Source organism: Lactuca virosa, chromosome 5 (genome assembly GCF_052849685.1).
Source record: "Lactuca virosa cultivar CGN04683 chromosome 5, Lactuca_virosa_CGN04683_v6, whole genome shotgun sequence".
In the NCBI taxonomy this organism is placed as follows: domain Eukaryota; kingdom Viridiplantae; phylum Streptophyta; class Magnoliopsida; order Asterales; family Asteraceae; genus Lactuca; species Lactuca virosa.
This window is the reverse complement of record NC_136430.1, coordinates 247,095,427-247,117,091: the sequence shown is the minus strand read 5'-3', so window position 1 is coordinate 247,117,091 and position 21,665 is coordinate 247,095,427. Positions and strand designations below refer to the sequence as shown.

At 34.9% G+C, this 21,665-nt stretch overlaps 3 protein-coding genes across 3 annotated transcripts; 1 reads left to right on the top strand and 2 right to left on the bottom strand.

Annotated features, from left to right (window-relative positions):
• Positions 1-764: 764 nt before the first annotated feature.
• On the bottom strand, positions 765-4,300 carry LOC145117236 (uncharacterized). Its single transcript, XM_079053547.1, has 9 exons — positions 4,037-4,300; positions 3,179-3,358; positions 2,236-2,431; positions 1,981-2,151; positions 1,779-1,895; positions 1,400-1,597; positions 1,255-1,314; positions 1,087-1,185; positions 765-1,022 (listed from the first exon to the last, which is right to left on the bottom strand). The coding sequence occupies exons 2-9, from the start codon at positions 3,319-3,321 to the stop codon at positions 924-926; spliced, it is 1,083 nt and encodes a 360-aa protein (XP_078909673.1). The 5' UTR covers positions 3,322-3,358; positions 4,037-4,300; the 3' UTR covers positions 765-923.
• Positions 4,301-5,828: 1,528 nt separating this feature from the next.
• On the bottom strand, positions 5,829-9,151 carry LOC145116776 (ethanolamine-phosphate cytidylyltransferase-like). Its single transcript, XM_079053098.1, has 10 exons — positions 8,969-9,151; positions 7,836-8,254; positions 7,503-7,738; positions 7,177-7,325; positions 6,991-7,062; positions 6,826-6,893; positions 6,580-6,700; positions 6,400-6,465; positions 6,195-6,317; positions 5,829-6,118 (listed from the first exon to the last, which is right to left on the bottom strand). Exons 2-10 carry the CDS (start codon positions 8,180-8,182, stop codon positions 6,047-6,049), a joined length of 1,254 nt encoding a protein of 417 aa, XP_078909224.1. The 5' UTR covers positions 8,183-8,254; positions 8,969-9,151; the 3' UTR covers positions 5,829-6,046.
• A 10,826-nt stretch (positions 9,152-19,977) lies between these two features.
• LOC145112582 (uncharacterized) lies at positions 19,978-20,785 on the top strand. The gene is made up of 2 exons (XM_079048732.1): positions 19,978-20,230; positions 20,370-20,785. The coding sequence occupies exons 1-2, from the start codon at positions 19,978-19,980 to the stop codon at positions 20,783-20,785; spliced, it is 669 nt and encodes a 222-aa protein (XP_078904858.1).
• Positions 20,786-21,665: the final 880 nt, after the last annotated feature.

Genomic DNA, 21,665 nt, shown 5'->3' with positions numbered 1-21,665 from the left:
TCTTATGTTTTATTTTCTTTTTAATTTTCTAATTTAACTACTAATCATAGTGACGTGGCAAGTGAGTTAGGAAAAATAGGTTTTTATGTGTTGTAGGTTGAAAAATATAGAAGAAAAAAGAAAAAAAAAAAAAACTGATATGGCAAATGGATTGAGTGGATCCACCCTAAATGCCCTCACCTCTTCTGCCATCACCGTTCTTGGCTACCACCACCACCACTTACAACCCGTCGTCATCAACACCTTCACCACCACCCACCGCTTCCTCTTTTTCTCTCCCTCCCTTTATGTGTGTCTTCAAGTACTCATTGTAGCTTCACCACCGTTGTACCATGTCAACTCCAAAGTCACCTCCAAACTTCATTGATACCACCATTATAGATCTATGCCGGTGATCTATATATGCGACCATCATTCTAATTCTGAAAATAAATATCCTTTTATCAAATCATTAACTAATATTTTTTTATTTTCTTGGGGTTCATTTATTAATGTTTTAATTAGTTTTACCTCAAAGTTAGTAAAATTAAGATAGCACCAGATCTTCGTTTTATTTTCCCTTCATTTATTGATTTTTTACTTCAAAAAATTTTATGTAGATGAAGACGTGGTTGTATAAAGCTTGCATTACTTGTTAACCTGAGATGGAAGATGAAGATAAGGATATAGACTAACTTTTTGAGTTCATTTTTCGTTAATTTCCATAGTAGATTTTAATCCTTTCTTTTCTCTCCCAAACCATTTCTCACACTGCACTATCAACATTTCAAACATGAACAATGCCACACAAAATCTAAACATTTCTCACACTACACTATCAACATTTCAAGATTCTAATCTCCAGTTACAAAAAAACTGGTGTAGATCATAAACAAATCAAATTCCATATATTTACAAAATAATATGCCAGCTGTTTTTGCTGCTCAAGCCAGCTGCAGCTGTTTTTGCTTTGACTTAGATTCTGCTACCTTCCCATGTATCTTCTCATACTCCTGTTTAAGTTCCTCCAAACGCTTCGATACCTTAAAACATCACAAACATATAAAAATTATAAACACTTCATTAAAAAAAATGTATAATAAGTACCTTAAATGAGTAGGCCAATGGAAGCAATGTATCTGGATTCATTGCATCATCAGGGAAGTTACGAAGAGCATGTATAAGTTTCTCAAATGGTAATTCCACCTAAAAAAACAACACCATTTTAGCAAAAATAAAAATATATTATTTTCCAAACTGTAACAAGCCACTCACCAAGTCATCATGGCAATATTTGAGTAGAGCTAATCCAACTTTGAAAACAATCTTAACACCCTGAACATACAAAAGCTAGTTACTTTATATTATATTTCCTTTTTCGAAAGAAAATTACATAAATGCCACTGACACTGACACTGACCTCGTAAAGAAAAACATCCCAAATTCGAAGAGCGAGATGAAAAGGGAAAGAATATGAGAAAACAGTAATAAACCACTGGCTTCCATACATGCTTGGATTTATCATTTCTTCTGTAAAATGTTCGCCTAATTTTGGCATATACTCCCTCATTAAACGATCAAACTGAAATAAATATTGTTGAACCAGTGGCAATCCCTCCTGCATGTAGTCCAATACCAATACCACAAAACTTAAGAATACCATATAGTTGCAGATTGAGTCAGATCTGATTGAGTCAATGCCTGATTGAGCCTCTTACCAGATCCTAGTAAGAGGCATATCAAACAGCCCCTAATTATTTATTTATTAATATAATTTAGTAAACAGGAAGTGAAGTTACCAAATATAATCCTTCCATTGGAGCATGAACAGCTCCTTTGAGTAATGCCACCACTAGCCAAAATGCATCTTCTTCACTCATGTAAAGCAGCAAAAGCCCAGCTAAATATCCCATTCCCTGAATGAAAAATTTAAACCATTTTGTGAGTCTTGTCAAAAATGGCTAGAGATGAAATGTAAAGTAATGTGAATTTGTGAATCACCTGTACATATCCGACCTCCCTGTCGTACACAGAGTAGGCCTTTAAAACATTGTAAAGTGATCTTTGACCAGGTCCATGTCGTTGTTGGTAGAACACATGTGAAGGAAAAGTACGCGATATATCCCGTATTATATCTAACTCAGAAGCTGATGTCTCATATATCACTAGTTGCTAAAGAAGAAGAAGAAAATAAGACCTTAAGTTGTAAGAAGGAAAAATAGAAGAAGATTTGAGGAAATTAGAGAAATAGAATACTTCGTAAACACCAGGGTTCATGAGCAAGAGGTCCCGGCTTCCAGAAATCAATTGCCAAACAAGACCCCTCAAACAATCAGGGATTCCTTTTCGTATACGCCTTTTAACAACGTGTGGTTTCCTTCTTACATAATGCTTCCAATCACTACCTCCAACACCAATCATTTTCCTCCATTTTCTCACTCGTTTCTGTTCCCTGTTTTAAATTAATTTGTATCTATCTATCAGTTTTAAACGTAGCACGTGTTGCAACAGATTGTTTTTTATTCATATTTTCAATACAACAAACTACCTAATCATTATTGAACAATATCATTTTTTATATGAACAAGATCAAGGTTGTGTTTGGCACACCACAGGTAGCTTATTTTTCGCGCTTTTTTAAGTTGTCATGTTTAGTAAGCCAAAAAGTAGCTTTTTAAAAAGCTACTTAGGTTATGTTTGGCGTACTAGCTGAAAAGCTAGCTGATAAAAAATGACGTTTGATAAAACTAGCTGATAAGCTAGCTAAAATATATAAAATGACATAAATAGGCATCTAAAAGAATATGTTTTTTTATAAATACTTAAGGGTATATTTGTAAAATTTTAAAAAGCTCATGAAAAGCTAGTCTAAGTAGCTTTTTAAAAAAGCTAGCTTATAAGCTGCTTTTTGGTTTGCCAAACATGACAACTTAAAAAAACTCAAAAAATAAGCTAGCTTATCAGCTGGCTGTGGCGCAACACAACCTTAGACTAGCTTTTTAGGAGCTTTTTTTAAATTTCCCAAAAATACCTTTAATTAATTATAAAAAAACATATTCTTCTAAATATCATTTTATATCTTCCAGTAACTTTTTACAAAACATCATTTTTTATCAGCTAGCTTTTCAGCTAACAGATAGTTTTTCAGCTAATATGTCAAACATAGCCCAAGATGGAATCTAAGATTAACATGTATTACCTCTGATACTCCAAAGCCGACTTGTTTTTGGGGGCCCCATCGGGGGAGAGTGAGTTATGTTCCTGTTTTACGAACCCAAATCTGTCTAATCTTCCTGGAGCTGCTGACACTTGCACACTTTCATCTGCTCTTTTCTTCTCCATATTTTAATTCAAACTAAACCTTGACAACACCATTTCCCTAATAATCACACAAAAACCTTCATAAAAAAACACACAACCTTGCATTCGACAGCTTAAATCAATTCTCACAAATCCTTTGGTGACATCAAATGTCAGCTACTTCCCAAATTATAATAAAACAGAAGAACAAATATCTGATTCATATCTTTAAGGCTTAAATCATGTGATCCTACGTTATTATTACCATTATAACAAAGACTTCATGGCTCATTATATTTTAAAGTAGAATGCTAGCATGAGTATATTATGAAACTACAATGCTGTACACTACCTAAAACTCCAAAATTATGTATCCAGATTAGCCAAATAAGACAGATGGAAGGAAATAATTCATCATCAACTGGAGTAACATTTCTCAGAAGACCCTTATAAATGATTACTACAACATACCTTATTTCAAAAATCATATATCCCTTCCCATTAGCCACTCATGTTAAATTGAAAGAAGAAACACGTTAAAGATTAGATTTTCAAAACTTGATTAGTTCCTAACAGATTATGAAAGTAATTAAGTATTTAACAGATTCCAGTAACAAATTTATATAAAATTAGGAAAGTAAATTCTTCATCAGAAACAATAAGACTGTTCGAAATCCAGTCTATTATTTTAATCCTTGAGAACATACAAAATCCTAGACTAAAAATTATCACGCTGCCAGAAAAGAAAATTGCTCACCGGAAATATTCAGCCAGCGCCGGAAGCAGGAGTGCTCACGTCCGCCGGATTTTTCACCAAAATATAGATAGCAGCGGTGGAGATCGGAGTGCTCAACTCCGAACAACGACCTCCGGCAAGCGATTTCTGTTTCTCCGGTAAGACTTACGCCGAAATGCAAATCGGGCCAGCGAGACAGTAATCTCTGTTGCCGGTGCTCTGTATCTCCCTACTCCACCGGATCTGTATGTTAACGACTCTTTCTCTCTCTCCTTTTCTCTTCAGCCAACGCGTTCTAAAAAAAATTAAAAATAAAATAAAATTAAAAATTAAAAAGATAAAGTTTAGGACCTCTCTCACGTTTTTATTTCAGTCACTTATTCTATTTTTTTCTTTTAACCCACTATATAATAGAGTCTTTAAAAACTTAAAAAATCAAATTCATATCTAAACGATAATTCATATTATTAAATTATTTTAATTAGATTCCTAAAAAACCATAGATTGATATAAATAATTAATTATACTTTATAACAAAAAAATCATTTAACTAATTACTCTTATTTCTTATTTGTGTAGATCAATTCGTTAGTAAAAAGGCTATAAATCTATAATGATATGTAACTAAGCTTACTTAAATTAATAATAAATAAATGATATATTTAAAAATAATAGGCAAATTAATTCAATAAAATTAGTTCTATCTAATTTAAAAAAGACGGTTTAGATACAAATTTTATAAAATAAAACTATTTACTTAATTATTCGAGTAACTTGCTTAACCTTTTATATTAAACATATGTTATAATAAACTAATTGATCTGTAGCTTTATTTAAAAACACTATAATCAATTTAGTTTAATTTGTAATTTAGCTTGAAATTTTATTAATATTTTATAAAAGGATGTTTTTAATGCCGTTCCAAAAAAAAGATGTTTATAATCATATAAAGGACACAAAAAGTTAATATCCCAACAAATTATTCTACCAAAGCTTTGGACTTCTACTTGATTACATATTATTTACATATTTGTCCGATCGTTTTATCATCACTTTACCAATTGAAAACCGTAGAATTCAACCGGCCCTTTCGAGTTTCAATAATGGTGTGATGGATGCTAATATACTTAAGATTGACATCGAAACAACATATGGTACATATTAGTTCTTTATTTATTTAAATCCCTTTTTAAGCTAGGTACTTGATTTATGTTATTATTATAAGAAAATCCTTGGATAAACATTTTTTATGGTGGGGATTTAAATACCCTAGAAGACAACATGTAAATGGTAAAATTGAATTTTCTAATCTTACTTGGTTGACTAGGACAAGTTTTCCATTCACGATCTTGATGATATGGATGAACATGATTACCTTCGGCTAAGATTTTGTATATATTATCACTTTAAGATTCCATTTAGTGATTTAGTCTTTGGGTTTTCATTCTTGAATGTGCTTCACTTGAAAACATATGTTGCTAATCATAAAATCATACAAGTTTATATTGGACATGGATATTTTAATGATTTTAATCCTTTGGAGGAGAGTGAATTGGAAGTAGATGAGACATTGAAATCTCCCCAGCATCTCTTTCTTTCTTTATTTTTTTTAATTTATTATTAATTCATATATATGTTAGTAAAAATATATATATCAAAATTCATAATTTTTAATTCCTTATAATTAAAGTATAATATTTCATTATTTTTATATATATTTGAATACTAAAAAAAGTGAGTGAGAGGTGATCATTTCCTATCAATGAGAGGAGTGAATGTAGAATGAAGGGAAGATGACATGATTGATCATCACTTTACAAAAACCAAAAACAAGAAACTTCATTAGATATGTGCTCATAGTTCGCAAACATCAGGATGATACATGACACATGATACATGACACATGACACATCCGAGGGGTTAGCATCATCTTAGTTTCTAAAATCTCTCAAGGAGTTGTGTTACAATTTTTAGCATCATATATTATCTTCTTTATCTTCTTCATCTTCAACCCATAATATACATAATCAATTAGTCCCCAGAAATATACTTCCTCTCTTCATAAAATTTCTTCTCACTAGCTTCCTTCTTTTCATTTCGCTTCTGAAAACTCAAACCCTATTTCAGTCCAAAACTTCCAATCAACCATTTTAAATACATATAAAAACATAAAACATACCTCGTATATCTCATGATTGGCTTTTATTCTTTGAGCTACCGAAGTGGTTGTGATGTTTTTTGGGCTTTCCAGAATCCTGAAAATGCCCATGCTTTTGGGAACCGAGTAAGGATCCACCATCCCCTGTGGTAATAATCAACACAAGGGTATATTAGTCTTTTTGTGTTTGTTTGTTAAAAGGAGTTCATCTTCATCTTCATCTTACATTGAGAGTAGATTCACTTTCGGAAACAGTTCCATGCACAACCGTAGAGATGTTAAAAGTCGCAATCTGGCCATGCATTTTAAAAAAAAAAAAATGTAAACTTTTGTTGATTTGATTAAATATATAGTTTTAATATATTTATTTCATATCCAAAAAAAAGGGAACTAAATGTAATAATACCATGTCTTTTGTGATTTCCCAGGGAGCACCAATGATGACTTCATCAACATATCGACAAGCCAAAACACTGAGACTGCGTTCATGCAAATGCATTAATGGGAAATGAGCCCCTCGTTGTTGGCTGCATCAAATCACATATCACAAACAGAAGGGTAAAATCGTCATTTACTCACACTCAAATTTCTTCAAATAGTTTTTAAACATCGATTTATCCAAACAGAACTTAATAATGGTTTTGAATATTACCTAACAGTTTCATCTGTATATATGCCTACTAGTAGAAAATCTCCAAGCTGTCTTGCACTCTTCAGAATCTGAGAATTCATTATAAAATTATTAATTATTAATTATTAATTTATTATCAAAGACAAAAAAAAAATCATTCATAATCATAAACAAGAGGCTGCATACCTCAACATGGCCAGCATGAAAAAGATCAAATGCTCCATCAATGTACACAACACGAGCATTCGGTCCAGGCCCCTGAATAGATAATAACAACATTTTAAAGATGAGAAGGGCATTTACGTCTTTTGTCCTGTAATAAACAATAACCATGTGGTAGTAGTAAGAAGAAAGTTGATTTAGGAAACATACTTTGCCATTTGAAAATTGCACAATTCTTCTTGATGTAGGCAAAAAGTTAGATGCATGTTTGGATTTGGAATGACTCTCTATGCTTCTTCTACTCATTTCATTACTTTCTCCATTAACTTCTTTATCTTCCATGGATGCAAGAATCCTTCCTGCATTTTGTAAGTAAAGATGTTAAAAAGCACAAAATGAATCCAAAAAGAACGAAGATCATGATACTTAAAGCAAGAAATAGCAATGTACTTTCTATGAAAGTAGATTGCTATTTCTTGATTTTCTTGATTTTCTTGATTTCTTGTATTTAGCTGTTTTCAGTTAGAAGGTAGTACCTACAATGTCTGTGCTTGAAACACCTTCTGTTCTTTTGATCTGTTTGTAACGATTAACTTTCTTTGCTAAAGCATATGCATCACTTCCATCAGGAAGGAGACAAGGATCATCTCCATGTATGATATAATCAATCTTATGCTCCTTAAAAAGACTGTTCATAAAGTCTTCAGTAATAGCATAAGGTGCATTAGCAATAACCTCATCAACCCACTTCAATCCGCTAACAAGTGCCAACCTTTAAGGGATTAAACACCATATCAAGATATGCATAATCTCTCTATTTTAGATGGGTATGATAGAAGTTGATGAGAGAGTAAAAGCATTAAGCATACCTTTCTTCCATGGATAAAACAGGAGGACCTTTGTTCTTTATGATTTCCTCATCACTTACAACTCCAACCACCAATTCATCTCCTAAAGCTTTGGCTTGTCTTAAAGCATTTGCATGACCATAATGCATAAGATCAAAACACCCATCCATGTAAACACGGATACGTTTCTTTCCGGATTTTTGCTTCTGGAGATTTCCTAAATAAGGTAACATGTATGGAATAGTAGGGAAACCACTTAGATAACTTGTGGAAAGACCAAGCAATGCAGCTGTTAACATTATGCCACCAAATAGATGTGGGTGGTAGTATAGCCCATCCCAGATGGAGTAGTTTGCCTGGTATTCCATTGTTGCTCCAAAGCTTTGGTTCCCAAGGGGGCTCTAGAGCCCTCTTTGATGATGTAGAAGAAGACACAAACCCTGCAAAACAAATGAGGAACCCAGTTTTTGTGAAGAATGTGGAAGAAACTACTGAATTTGTCATATTCATCACAGATATTTTCTTTTCAACCATGGGTGGTGTTTGATAGAAGAACTGAAGAAGTGTTCGAGCAAATGAGAGGTGCTTGGATGTGCGTCTAAAATGATTGTTGCATGTTAAAGCTTGTTTGGCAATTGGCACGATTTAAAATTTTGATTTTCTGATTATTTAGGTCAAAATAAACTCTAATCTAAAAAACGTAATCATTCACGAATTCATATAAAACAAAATGAATTACCAATCCTTCATATATACCCAAATTAATATCGGTTTTTAACCGAATTGAAGTAGAAATCCTCATTCCATGATGAAACGAAATTAAATGAAATTATCAGAACAAGATAACTGCGCCGAATCTAACAAGATCAACATGCGAAATGTGATGTTTTTCTGTCCAATTTTGATATGACGAGAGAAGACCTAATTTACAGTGATCGCAAGCTTAAGGGCTAAAACACAGAGCATACGAACCAAGTTATGATGCAAAAAACACAAAAACAGATCAGGAAAGGATACCGAATTATAATCTGGAATATTAAATGCAAAACAGGAATGAGATTCGAATTACGTTTGATTACCAAATCTGCGTATGATCTGGTTAAAATTAAGAGAAAGGTAGAGAGGGGAGGTTGGAATCCGAAGACAATGATTACCTTTTTGTGTTGGAATTCGTGCCTCCTCGTCTGTGTTTGTCCGTATGTTTCTGCTAGTTGTAGAAGTGGTGGAATTTGGAGTGTTTCTTTTCTTGCGTTGGTTGTATACTTGTATTGAAAATTTTATATCGTAAACAAGAAGAAGGAGAAGAAGAAAAGAAAATGAGGAGCTGGTGATGGAAGCAAAAAAAATAAAAAATATCACATGGGGCAGCGAGAAGAGACACGAGGGTTGTTTTGCTGGCCTCACAGTCCACTTGACCCAATATTACCATTACCAATAATATTATAATACAAAGTAGAAGCTTTTCTCCTTACGTTATGTTTTTTAAATTTTTTGGAAAGAAAGGATTTTCGGACTGGTTTTCTGCACCAACTAATCTCGTTGTAAACATAACGCTATTCCCTCATGTTTTAGAGTTACTACAAACGAACATTTATGATCACATGACTCAGTAATATTGGATTTGAACATGAGCCAATGAAAAATTACTATATGGATATTCAAAATGTTCTGAGAGAAAAAAAAAAAAAAAAAAAAAGACAAGTATCTATAATTTTCATGTTTTTTATTTTCAATTTTTCAATCGTTATATCGTCATAATAAGCATGGAAGTTGGAAGTATTGGGTTGATAGGCGAAAATCTGAATTTAATGAGGACATTTTCATCATTGCATATTGGTGCGTAAATTATTTATCTAAATAAGTTAGGGTTCTAAAGTTAATAATGTTTTATGTCATAAGGTACAAAAAACCGCATTGCACCACACTGCATAACGCGGTTAAGAACCTTCGCGGTGGGATTTACGGTTTGGAAAATCTTAAACCACATTATACAATGTGGTTTGCGGGATTGTGTCGGGTGTTTTGGGGAGCCTATTGGGAAAGTCGGAAGAATGAAGAGGAGGGCATATGTCTAGCTATGTGGAACACATGCATTAGGGGTAGATACATTGGACCAGGCTGAAAACCACTAGCGATCATCCCACGCTCTTATGATTCACAATCTGACGCGCCAAAAAAAACTCATGTGCGAACATCATGCCCAAACATTAAGCAATGACCTTTTTGTAACTTCAACATACATATTACAGAAAAAGTCTTATTAGCTCATAAACTTGGGATGTTTTATTTCTACGGATCAATGATACTTATAAAGACATTGCAAATCACCATGCGGCAAACTACATATTGTATTTTTGCATTATTAACCTGAGTACTTACTAAACAAATACATAATCAGTGGACAAACTCTACTACTAATATACTATTACACATCTACTCATATTATGACACAACTACTTGCATTATTACATTATTATACATCTTTAATGACAAGTTTCACAAATGATTTGACACATGATTGATGTGATGACTCGTTGTTCGTCCCTCCCTCAGGAGCGTCATTGATGATACATACATACATACATACATACATACATATATCATGTTATATCTAGGTGTTTTTATTAGTGTTTTGGTTGAAAAGAAGATAGTAGGTACGATTAAGATTGAAATTCACTTTTGTAGTTAGAAGACGTTGTTAGGAAAAAAAAACAGAAAGCAATGTAGAACAGTGGAGAACACAACGCGCCCGGAAGGATCATGCAACGTGTTGAGGAGTTTGAGTTCACGGTAGAATGTTGAAAATGTGACGCATCCATATGTCATACGCGACGTGTTTTAGGTCGATTATGAAAACTATAAATAGTCTTATCTTTGACCTGAAAAGTAGAGTAGTCGTTGTTCCTAGGCACTTTTAAACGACTAGAAGCGGTCAAAAGGAGATTTTAAGGCTAGAGAAATGATTTGAAGAATCAAGAATAGAATCATTTGGTTTTCATTTTGTTTGCTTTATCGATTATGATTAGCGTATATACTATGTTTTCCTTTTAATTGTTACTTCAAGTTATGATTTAAAATCCATTTAGTTTAACTTAGCGTAGATGAACCATGATGTTACAGTTTGGTTTCTATGATTTGGATTCTTTGGTAGTTATTTATTCTATCATGTTTGTTTGATCAAATATCCATATGTGTTAAAAAAAAAATTATGTTTATGGCATATTGCTGAATTAACATAGTTTTAGATAACCATTCTGATTATGTTTAGTGACGGATCAAATCTTAGGGTTAGGTTATAACGTAGTTAACTTTAATGTCTATGAACAACTTGTTGGGCTTTTATTCAAAAATTAGTTTAGAAAACTCAAGATTTAGCAAACGAAAGACTTAAAAGTTTGAATAACATAAAACTAGTTTAAACCTACCAAGGATCTTCTTACAAAGATTGGAAAGAAAAAACATCAACCATTGAAGGAAGAAAATAATAAACAGTCTTTATAGTCCTTTGAGTCCTCAAGGTGAGGCTTGAATGTTGATGTATAATGAAAGTAGAACTTCACCTTATATGGAAACACCACCAATAAGTCAACTTGATGAAGATGCTAGTCTTGTATATTTTTGTAATAAAAGAAACCTCTTAAGCTTTAAGTTAATACTCAAGTATTAACTCAAAGCGAGTTGCAAGTATCATTCATATTTCTAACAAGTTTTTAACCTTTTAATAGTTACAAAAAGAGTAGAGAGATGGAAGGTGATTCTCGGATTTTTCACTAGCCAAAAACAAGCCAAATGAAATTCATTTAATCAACTAAAGAATGGTATTTACCTATTGAGTCTTGGTGCTTAAAGACACCATGTCCGTAGAAACAAAAGGCTACAAAAACAAGAGCATGGCTTTATGAATCAGTTAATACAAGCATGTTGTCTCCTAGTTTTGTTGTCCCCTCTCACACTTACAGTGGAAAGAAAAAAAAAAGGAAAGAAGGATTTTATGAAAAAAAAAAAAAGCATTCTTTTTTAACTTATAAAGTCATATATATCCATATACGACAAAAACTTTTTTGGTCCAAAAAGATGTATAGGGCATAATAAATCATACATTATGACATATTATGATATGTCTTGATACTTAACATTGAATATTAATATTTCCATGAAATAAATAATTTCCAATTAAATACAAGAATTATATTTATTTATCAAGAATCAAATAATTATAAATAATATATTCATATCAAGTTGTTGATAGTGTGGCCCTTTAGGATTATATATTATCTAGTAATATTGTTCTATAAGGACTCTTGTCATGTAGATCTTTCACAAATGCATGTGATGACCATTCAATGTAGTTGATTGAGATCATGACTATTAAGATCAATATATTAAATCTAACATAATACGAACTTAAAGAATGATAATAAAGATACTTAATTACATGACAATGGATTAATGTCCTTATGATCATATGGTTAGAAAATCGGACCAAGACACCTAACCACAATAGTAATAAGTAGATAACAAGTCATATCCATTGTACTTTATAAAAATGACCCGTAATTGAAGGGGTAATTAAATCTAAGTGAAAGCACGTTTATTATTCATTGTTTCCAATTCTAATTTCTCAACGTTGTTTTATTTTAGATTGTTTTCTTGTTCCTTAGTTTAGTAATCAAATTTTTTCGTATATCATCATCAACTTCCCAATTCATACCGCCCCCATGTTTGTTCTTCCATTGGACTTTGACATGCTTGACCCTCTTCCTACGTAGCTGTTTAGTTTTGTGATCGAAGACTGCTACCGGTTTCTCCACCAAACGCTTTGACTCATTAACTCGTAGATCCTCCAACGGTAACATACTCGACCCTTCGCCAAAATTTTCCGAATATAACAGACATGGAACACATCATGTATCACATCTAACTCTAGTCGGCAACACCTAATCCGAGACAAATTTTTGAAACCACGATCTTGCACGCTTCCACGAGAAAATGGAAATTGGTGAATATCAAATCTACGACAATGTAAATGACAAATAATACAAACTAAGAGCAAGTTGCACCAACTTTAACGACATTTTCAACAACCTCACGAAAAAATTAGACATGAAAATTGCATAACAAGAGAAACAACAAATGAGTAACGATCTTAACATTTTAAACGCAATGCACTGATTAGATCATACGTCGAAAGACCTCTAGGGATGAGTAATTTTAATTTAGTTTTATCAACCTAATCTTAGTTTGTAGATTAATGTTGTAGTTTCTATTTAATTTTTTTTTATTAATGTAATTTTTATTTGTTTTATTAATGAAGTTCTTATTTTATTTTTGGAAATGGTATTTTTAATTTTGTATTAAAATAAACCAATAAAAATGATATAGACGACGTTGCGTGGTGGGTATTTTCTAATGTTTGTGATGTAGTAACGGGAATCTAGTGAAGTTAGTGGGTGGCACTTTTAGAGTAAACGTCTATTGGACCATATTAGATAGCCTAAAGAGACGGGGGACGATGTTCACGCCATGGCATGCTTCCACATCATCATCACGCCACATACCCATTAGCCTAATTTAGTTTGTTATTTGATTGTTTAATAACTTATTAGTCTGTTCTCTTAATAGTATGTATTTTATAATGTAGCTTGCTATTAAGGATATGTTTGGCGTACTAGCTGTTAGCTGAAAAGCTAGTTGTTAAATGAAAAGTTGGCTGATAGTTGAAAAGCTAGTTGATTTTAAATGTCGTTTGGTAAAATTGGCTAAAAAGCTAGCTGAAAAATATAAAACTGTATAAAAATGCATTTAAAAGAATGTGTTTTTATAATTAATCAAGGAGTATATTTGGAAAATTTTTAAAAAGCTCCTGAAAAACTAGTCTAAGTAACTTTTTAAAAAGTTAGCTTATAAGTTACTCTAGTCCGAATCAAGATGGCTCATCTCGATCTTGTGATGCATTCGGCCCAAAATTATCCAGATAGCTACCTTGACTTTGATATTAGTCAAGGGAAAGCTTATGAACGGTTCCGAAATGACACACTATTTCGTCTCATCCTTTCGCCCCGGATGGTAGGAATAAGATAAAGGAGGAGGACTTTTTGACTTCAACCGAGGAAGACTCGCACCTGCGTCTTTGTTTGAATCACTGACAGTTCGGGCAGGCCCGCAGGACTGGAATTCTGAAAAGAAGGAATGTCTGGCTTTTCCTATTCTAGTGCAGCGGTATAAATCGCTTCACTTTGAGTGGGCTTGGCCCGCGCCTTGACAAGGTTGTTGCCCCTCCTTCCACCCGTAGAGAGAGCCGGAGTTAGGCCTTTGGATTAGTTGATAGTAGGATCAATGATGTTTAGTTTAATTCAGGATCGACATGCCCCAAGTTTGAAGAATTCGATGACAGGCTTTCGCTGCAAAAGATCCCGAAATTGGTCGATTCGGAATCGGCTGGATTGGAGGAATCGGGAGCCACAAGGATCTTCAAAGGGTTCAAAAGTCTTTTGATTCCAGGCGGTCGGCCCAATTCTATGGAATTCGCTATAAGTCAAGCTTGTCGACTATCAAAGGAAAGGCCGGTTCGAATTTGTTCTTTCTTTTTTATTTTTTATTTTTGAAAGGAAAAGGCTTAAATTAATAGGATCTAAAATGAAAGTAACTGGAGGGGGATTTAAGCCAAACCTCCAAAGAAAAGGCCCATAGGCTACATCATAAAGAAAAGTGCTAAAAGACCTATGATGGTCGGAAGCTATATAAGCCCAAAGCATCATGAAGTAGATGACTTTTACAGCAAGTGGGAAACTGATCTTCTGAGTAGAACACCATGCTATCCCTATGAGCGTGAGCAAAGGATGCCAGCGAATCTGCTACTTTGTTCCCTTCTCGCAAGATGCGGGAAAGATTGCATGAAGGAGATAAGAGAGACTTGCATGATCGCGTCAAAGATACCAAGTTCCAAGGGGAGCTCCATGTATGAATGAAATGCAACAAGATTTGAGCGTCAAGTTCCATACATGAGAGGGGTATGCCTAATTGGGATGCAAGATCCAAGCCAGTGATTAACGCCCGAGCTTCTGCTTGCATGTTCTTACCCGAAAAAAAAATAGCCTGACCTTGGTAATTCCTGATAACACCACCCCCTGTTATGAATCCATTTATATCAGAACCGTCCACATTGAGTTTGAAAGAGCCAATGTCAGGTGGATGCTAACCCTACGCCCCTCTTAGGTTTAGGGGAAATAATAGAAACCTGAAGAGCATGAAGGCAAGCTTGATCATGTAAACCCAGCCGGGTGGAAAAGAACCACAGTGTCAAGCAGCCACTTCAAAATTAGCTGTCTCGTTTTCACTATATTGAGCTTTACATTGTCATGAATAATGGAATTGCGGTCTTTCCAAACTTCCCGTAGGATAAATAAAGCAACAGAATTACGTAAAAAATAATACTGGGAGCAAATAGTATCAGTCCACCAAGACTCAAGACGCTGCTCGAGAGACTGAGCTTGGGATATTGAGATGTTAAGATGAGACGCGAAGAAGGACCAAAGGGATGCAACCAGCTCTCCTTGAACAAAGAGATTCGAGATGGATTTACTATGAGGGCTGGAACAGCAAAGATAACAAGAGGTAAACTGAAAACCCAGAGACTTAATACGCTCATCAGTGGATATTGCCTTATGCATAAGTCGCCAAACAAAACCTACAATTTTTGGGTGTACCCATTTATTCCAAACATATTTCCACCAGTAGACAGAAGGATGAGAAGCCCGCGTCGATTCCCATGCACTAGAAACAGAGAAGGCATCCATCAGGATGAAGTAGCCAGTGAAGTTTGCCCTCATAAACCTCAGAAAGACAGCCCCACAGATTGGATTTATTGAATGGAGATAGCAAAATACTCATAATTTCATACGGGGTCATTGAAGGCCTCTTTGACAGAGATATGAGGCTGAGGAAGGTTGTCTACCTGCAGAGGATAATTCAACCACATATCATGCAAAAAAAAATGTTACCTTTACCGATAGACCACAAGGCGTAGGATAAAACAAAGTACAGTTGGGCATAGATGGCTCTCCAATAATGAGAAGCACTCCTAGGAATTGAAGAGAGAACAACCCTGTGAGGGGCACCATATTTGCTTCGCATGAACATAGCCCAAAGAAAAGAGAGTCCCCTTTATAGTACATAATTTCACGCCTATGTGCAAGGCTTACATCACTTGATGTAACGAATGAATTAGAACACCCCCTTCCTCCTTAGGACAACAAATGGTCTCCCATGACACCCAATGATGTCTCTCTTCTCCATTAGAGCTCCAAAATACATTCTAAAAAAGACCCTGCCCAAATATGCGACTCTATAGGGATAAAAAAAATGAAATTCATAATGGTATTCTAAATAGTATCTTACTTTTGACCTCTTCCCTCTTCCAGGGCAGCAGGATAGAGTGGGCTTTATGGTTGATGTCAGCTACTCTCTTCCTCCTTTACCTTCTAAAGAGCCCAGTACATAGTCTAATGGCATGGGCAGTCGAAGGAAAGGTATAAATTCCATTCTCCTAGGGATTCGTATTTCCCATTGTCCTTATGGATGAGGGAATCGAGTTGCGAAAGATGAGGGAATCTACTTGAGTCCCCCTAAAGCAGGGTATTCTTCCTATTTTCCCTCTTCCTCCAGCTATCAACAGGATAGAATGGAGCCTCACATAACCCCCTTTAGCACAGAGAAATGTACACCTAATGCGACTGAATCTAAGTTATTCTTTACATTGATTATAAAGTGACTTACGAGTCGGAATGGTCGGGCATAATGAGTGTAGCTCAATGCTCCCTCTCCTTAACAGTCAAGCTCTTTCTTTCCTTTCAAGAAGCACGAGTGGAACAGTCAAACCGTTAAGTCAACAGGTTGAGAAAGAGATTGATCGTCACATACGACATTGCCCCAGAATGAGATTAGTCGTCATATACGAGATTAGACTTAGTCCGTTGTTGTTTGATCTTTTACTCGGATTAGTGCTACAACTGTCGAGCTGAGGAGCGAGACTAAGGTCGACCGTTAGGGAGACTAAAGCAGGAGGCTAAAACGAATGCTTTCAGTATGTCGCGAGTGGATTTAAGAAGATGTTATGATGGACACATTAAGGACTAAATTCATCCAGGTCCTGGTAGTTACACGGGAAAGCTTTCAGGCTTACTGCTCTACTGGTTTCAAGCAAGACCTAGCCTCTCCAGCTTATTCATTAGGACGAAGAGGACTAACTAGCTGTTGACAGGAGATACAGGCAAGGAAGTCACTAGAGAGGTGAAAAAGACATACATAATGTAAAGACATTCCTGGTAGTTCTTGACTGACTGCTATTAGTATGAATGATCTTTCTTTATCTCCACAAAGGGAAGATTCATGAATGAAATCATAGATTAACCAAGACGATTTAAAGAAACTTGTGGCCTAGTCAACAAGCTTCTCAACTTCCTTTCATCTGCATATATGAGAAAGGCCTAAACAGAGCCCTGGAAGAGGCATCTTTGGCTTGCCAAACATAAAGTTAGCTTATAAGTTACTTTTTGGCTTGCCAAACTGAAAAGCTAGCTGTTAAATAAAATGCTAGCTGATAAAAAATGGTGTTTGGTAAAACTAGCTGAAAAGCTAGCTGAAAGATATAAAATGACATAAAAAGACATTTAAAAGAATGTGTTTCTATAATTAATTAAGTGGTATATTTGGAAAATTTTTAAAAAATCTCATAAAAAGCTCCTCTAAGTAGCTTTTTAAAAAGCTAGCTTATAAGCTATTTTTTGGTTTGTCAAACATGACAACTTAAAAAAGCTCGAAAAATAAGTTAGTTTATTAGCTAGCTGTGGCGCGCCAAACACAGCCAAAAACTTAAAAAAGCTCAAAAAATAAACTAACTTATCAGCTAGCTATGGCGTGTCAAACACAACCTTAAGTGTGTTTATGATTAAGTTTGAAAATTGTTTATTGACTTTTTAGTTTTTCAAAAAACCAATAGGTGTAAAAAACGTAATTGTGAAATAGAAATTTGTTTTTGAAAACAACATTTTACTACCCTCAAAACAACGAGCTTTTAAAAAATCACATTATCCTTATTTTTAAAAAATGTTTATAAATTATTCATGTAAAATAACTATAAGTTTACGGCGACACGGCGGGATCAAACACCTACTCAATTATGCATGATGATGAATGGAGATTGGATTAAAGTGAAACGACGACAGAAAGGATCGGTTTTCAACTGATTAGGTTCGCAAGAATCTTCGCAGAAGACTGATCGGAATCGTGTGGGATCAAATTTCGGGAATATCAGGAAAGTTGAGGCGTTATCTTTCTCATTCTATGTAACTAATTTTCCAGTTTAGATGACGGATAAGAAGCTATGGGAGATATGTCAGAAGTTCGGTTATGTGGTGGACGTCTTTATTCCTCATAGACTTTCAAAATATGGTAAACGTTTTGCACTTGTCAGGTTTTTGAGGATACATGATGAGTATGACATGGTTGCTAAGTTACGGTCGGTATGGGTAGGCAATTACCATATGTGCGCTACTGTCATAAGAGGGAGAGGAACGAATAGTATGGAGAAGCCGGCTGTGGTTCAGGAACCGGAAAAACAGCAGAATAAGCCTTTCGTCCAAAAGATGCAACGGTGGTGAAAGAACAGACAACACAAGCGCCGGTTCTAGTAATTCCCAACAATATGCTAGTCACATATGTAGAACTTGAACCAAGAGTAATGATCCAAGTAAAAGACCCAAAGGTAATCCCAAATTTCAAAAGAATATGTCTGGCTGAAGGTTTTAATGATGTTAGAGTGAGGTATGTTGGAGGAAGATATATGTTGTTAGACTTCCCTAATAAACAGGCGAATTTATAATTTGGTGAGTGTGAATCTCTAATGAATTTGGTGAAGGAGAAGAGACAACCTATGAAAACTTGTGTAGTACATGAAAGACTGATATGGATAGAGGTTCACGGTCTTCCTACAGTAGCATGGAGTGATCAGGTTTTCAACTAGTGGCACAAAAATGGGGTGAGGTGATGTTTTGGGAGGATAATGATATCTACCATATTGTCATTAGGCGTATGTGTATCACATATTATAAAAAAGAGGAATTAAAAGACTCAATAGTGGTTAAGGTGGGTGGTAGAAATTTCAATGTGGTGGTAAAGGAGTTAAGGGAATGGGAGCTGGTGATTAATGATGAAGATGAGGAAGAAGAAGAAGACAGATACTCAGACAAAGCAAACAGAGAATATAAAGGTGAAGAAGGTGGAGATGAAAATGATGAGGAGGTAGAATTTTTGGATGAAGACAAAAATGATGAAAAAGAGATACAGACTGATGATGAAGGGCTAAATAAGGAGGAAGGGAATATGAGTGGCTATAAACCATGTGAGTTCACGGAGAGGAGACATCACAAGGAAAGGTGGTCTCTGGACATACCTGATGGTATTGGAGAAGAAACACAAAAAAAAATTATGAAGAAACTAAGTTAGATGAGGATATCGAGGTGGAAAGAGTGGATGTTGTCAAGAATATGGAAGATATCGAAGATGTTCAAACTGTTACACATGTAGCAAAGGTACCACTTACATATTCTTCTTCGGTCTGCATCCCTACAGGTTTTGTCGCTAATGGACAATCTATTGGGGTTATAAGTGGAGAGAAGATGAAAAATCATAAAACACAATCGTGTGATGGGATCTCACATAGAAGCGCAAAGGCAGGAAAGGAAGAATTGCAACAGTTTATTAATCTTGCTAAAATATTGAGGTTCAAAATGGGAGATAATGAGAAGGATAAGGAGGTTTTGAGTGGATACAGGATTTTAAAAGTGTACCCATGAATTTTTTAACTCTAAACATAGGAAGTGTCCACGCTTCTAAAAAGTGGGAATGGGCTCAAAAATTGTGTGAAGTTCATAAAGTGATGTTTTTGGGGTTACAAGAAACTAGAATGATGCAGGTAGATTTATTTAAAATTAGAAGTGTGTGGGGAAACATTAATTTTGATTTTGTTGCGAGTTCAACAAGGGGACTTTCGGGTGGCATATTATCGATATGGGGTCTGTTGTATTTTGCTAAAAGTAGGGTGTTGTGCACGGACAATCTTGTCATTGTTCATGGGAAATAGGTGTCTATTGATACTCCATATACCATGATAAATGTCTATACCCCACCACCGATTGGTGAGAAGAAAAGACTTTGGGAGTATATTGCTAGAGTGATTGATAACCAAAATGAGTCTTGCATTGTGTTTGGTGATTTCAACGTGGTAAGTGATGCAACAGAGAGAATGGGTACAAATTTTTGTAGTCAATCGGTGGACGATTTTAATGATTTTTTGTTTCAAATGGGGTTAGTTGATGTTCCCCTTACCGGAAGGTGTTTCACGAGAATTAGTAAAGATGGTACCAAAATGGCACGTTTAGATAGATTCTTAATTTCTGAGGAGATATTGGATAAGTTCCCCAATCTTATGTCATGCACTATGGAGAGAAAATATTCTAATCATTGTAAATTCTTTTAAGCTATTTCATTCTTGGTTAGATGATCCGAAATTTGATAGTATTGTGAAAAATAATTGGGGGATTGATGGAGTTTCGAGAGGTCCTACCAAGTTCTTTCAGTTTAAAAATAAACTTAAGAATTTGAATGAGGTTATTAGAAGTTGGCAGAAATCGAAAAAACAAATTAGATATGGGCAAAAAATTGGCTTGTCTAATCGGTTGGAGCAAATAGAGGGTGTTGATATTGTTCAAGCGAATGAGGATGTGATGATTGAAAGACAAGAGGTATTGAAACAGTTGATGGATATTGATCGATTAGAAAGCTTGGATGTCATGCAAAAATCAAAAATGAAGCGGGGAGTGGATGGAGATGAGAACTCGAAGTTCTTTTATGGTATGCTTAAAAGGCGACGAAAACAAATGCAAATACATGGTGTTTTGAATGAGGGAGTATAGGTTGAGGATCCGTGTGCGGTTAAAAGAATCTTTCATGATTTTTATGCTGCCAAGTTTAAATTTTTTGGAGTTATGTCGGTAATTGAGTGTAGTAATTCTTTTGCTAGACTTAGTAAGATGGCGGTTCAGAATATTCAAATGCAAGTGACAGATATAGAGATTCGTGAAGCAGTGTGGTCTTGTGGAAGTGACTATGCACCTAGTCCCGATGGATTCTTATTTTGGTTCATAAAGAAGTATTGGGAGTTATTGAAGGATGATGTGGTGGGATTTGTGCAGGAATTTTTCGGTAATGGTTTTATTCCCATAGGTTGTAATTCAGCCTTTATTACTCTTATTCCCAAGGTGGATAACCCCTTAACCGTCAAATACTATCGCCCCATTAGTCTTATAGGGGTACAATATAAAATCATTGCCAAATTACTAGCCGATAGGATGGCTAAGGTGATCGATGAAGTTATAAGTCTGAAACAGTCAACTTTTGTGCAAGGACGACAGATTTTGGATGGCCCGCTTATGGTGAGTGAAATAATAAATTTGTATAAACGTAGAAAACGAAAGTTTATGATATTCAAGGTTGATTTTGAAAAAGCTTATGATTCTTTGAGTTGGGAGTATTTAGACCATATTATGTTTTTCTTGGGGTTTCCGGACAAATTGAGGAGTTGGATTCGTGTATGTTTGGTGTCTTCCAGATCTTCGTTAATTCTAAATGGTGCACCTACGGATAAGTTTACGTTGGCAAGAGGGTTTAAACAAGGAGATATGTTGTCGCCTTTCTTGTTTATCATAGCAACGGAAGGATTGCATGTTATTATGGAGGATGTTGTGAGGAATGGTATTTTTAGAGCTGCGAAGGTAGGGTTGATGGGATTGCATG

What these genes read in the sequence shown, in the direction of transcription:
- LOC145117236 (XM_079053547.1), bottom strand. Translation starts at nt 3,321, where the DNA reads ATGGAGAAGAAAAGAGCAGATGAAAGTGTGCAAGTGTCAGCAGCTCCA. An exon ending in TCGGCTTTGGAGTATCAGAG is followed by an intron (nt 2,432 to 3,178) that starts GTAATACATGTT and finishes AATTTAAAACAG; the next exon opens with GGAACAGAAACGAGTGAGAA. An exon ending in CAATGGAAGGATTATATTTG is followed by an intron (nt 1,598 to 1,778) that starts GTAACTTCACTT and finishes GACTACATGCAG; the next exon opens with GAGGGATTGCCACTGGTTCA.
- LOC145116776 (XM_079053098.1), bottom strand. Translation starts at nt 8,182, where the DNA reads ATGGAATACCAGGCAAACTACTCCATCTGGGATGGGCTATACTACCAC. An exon ending in TTCAAGCACAGACATTGTAG is followed by an intron (nt 7,326 to 7,502) that starts GTACTACCTTCT and finishes TACAAAATGCAG; the next exon opens with GAAGGATTCTTGCATCCATG. An exon ending in TATACAGATGAAACTGTTAG is followed by an intron (nt 6,701 to 6,825) that starts GTAATATTCAAA and finishes GATTTGATGCAG; the next exon opens with CCAACAACGAGGGGCTCATT.
- LOC145112582 (XM_079048732.1), top strand. Translation starts at nt 19,978, where the DNA reads ATGATAAATGTCTATACCCCACCACCGATTGGTGAGAAGAAAAGACTT. An exon ending in CACGAGAATTAGTAAAGATG is followed by an intron (nt 20,231 to 20,369) that starts GTACCAAAATGG and finishes ATTCTTGGTTAG; the next exon opens with ATGATCCGAAATTTGATAGT.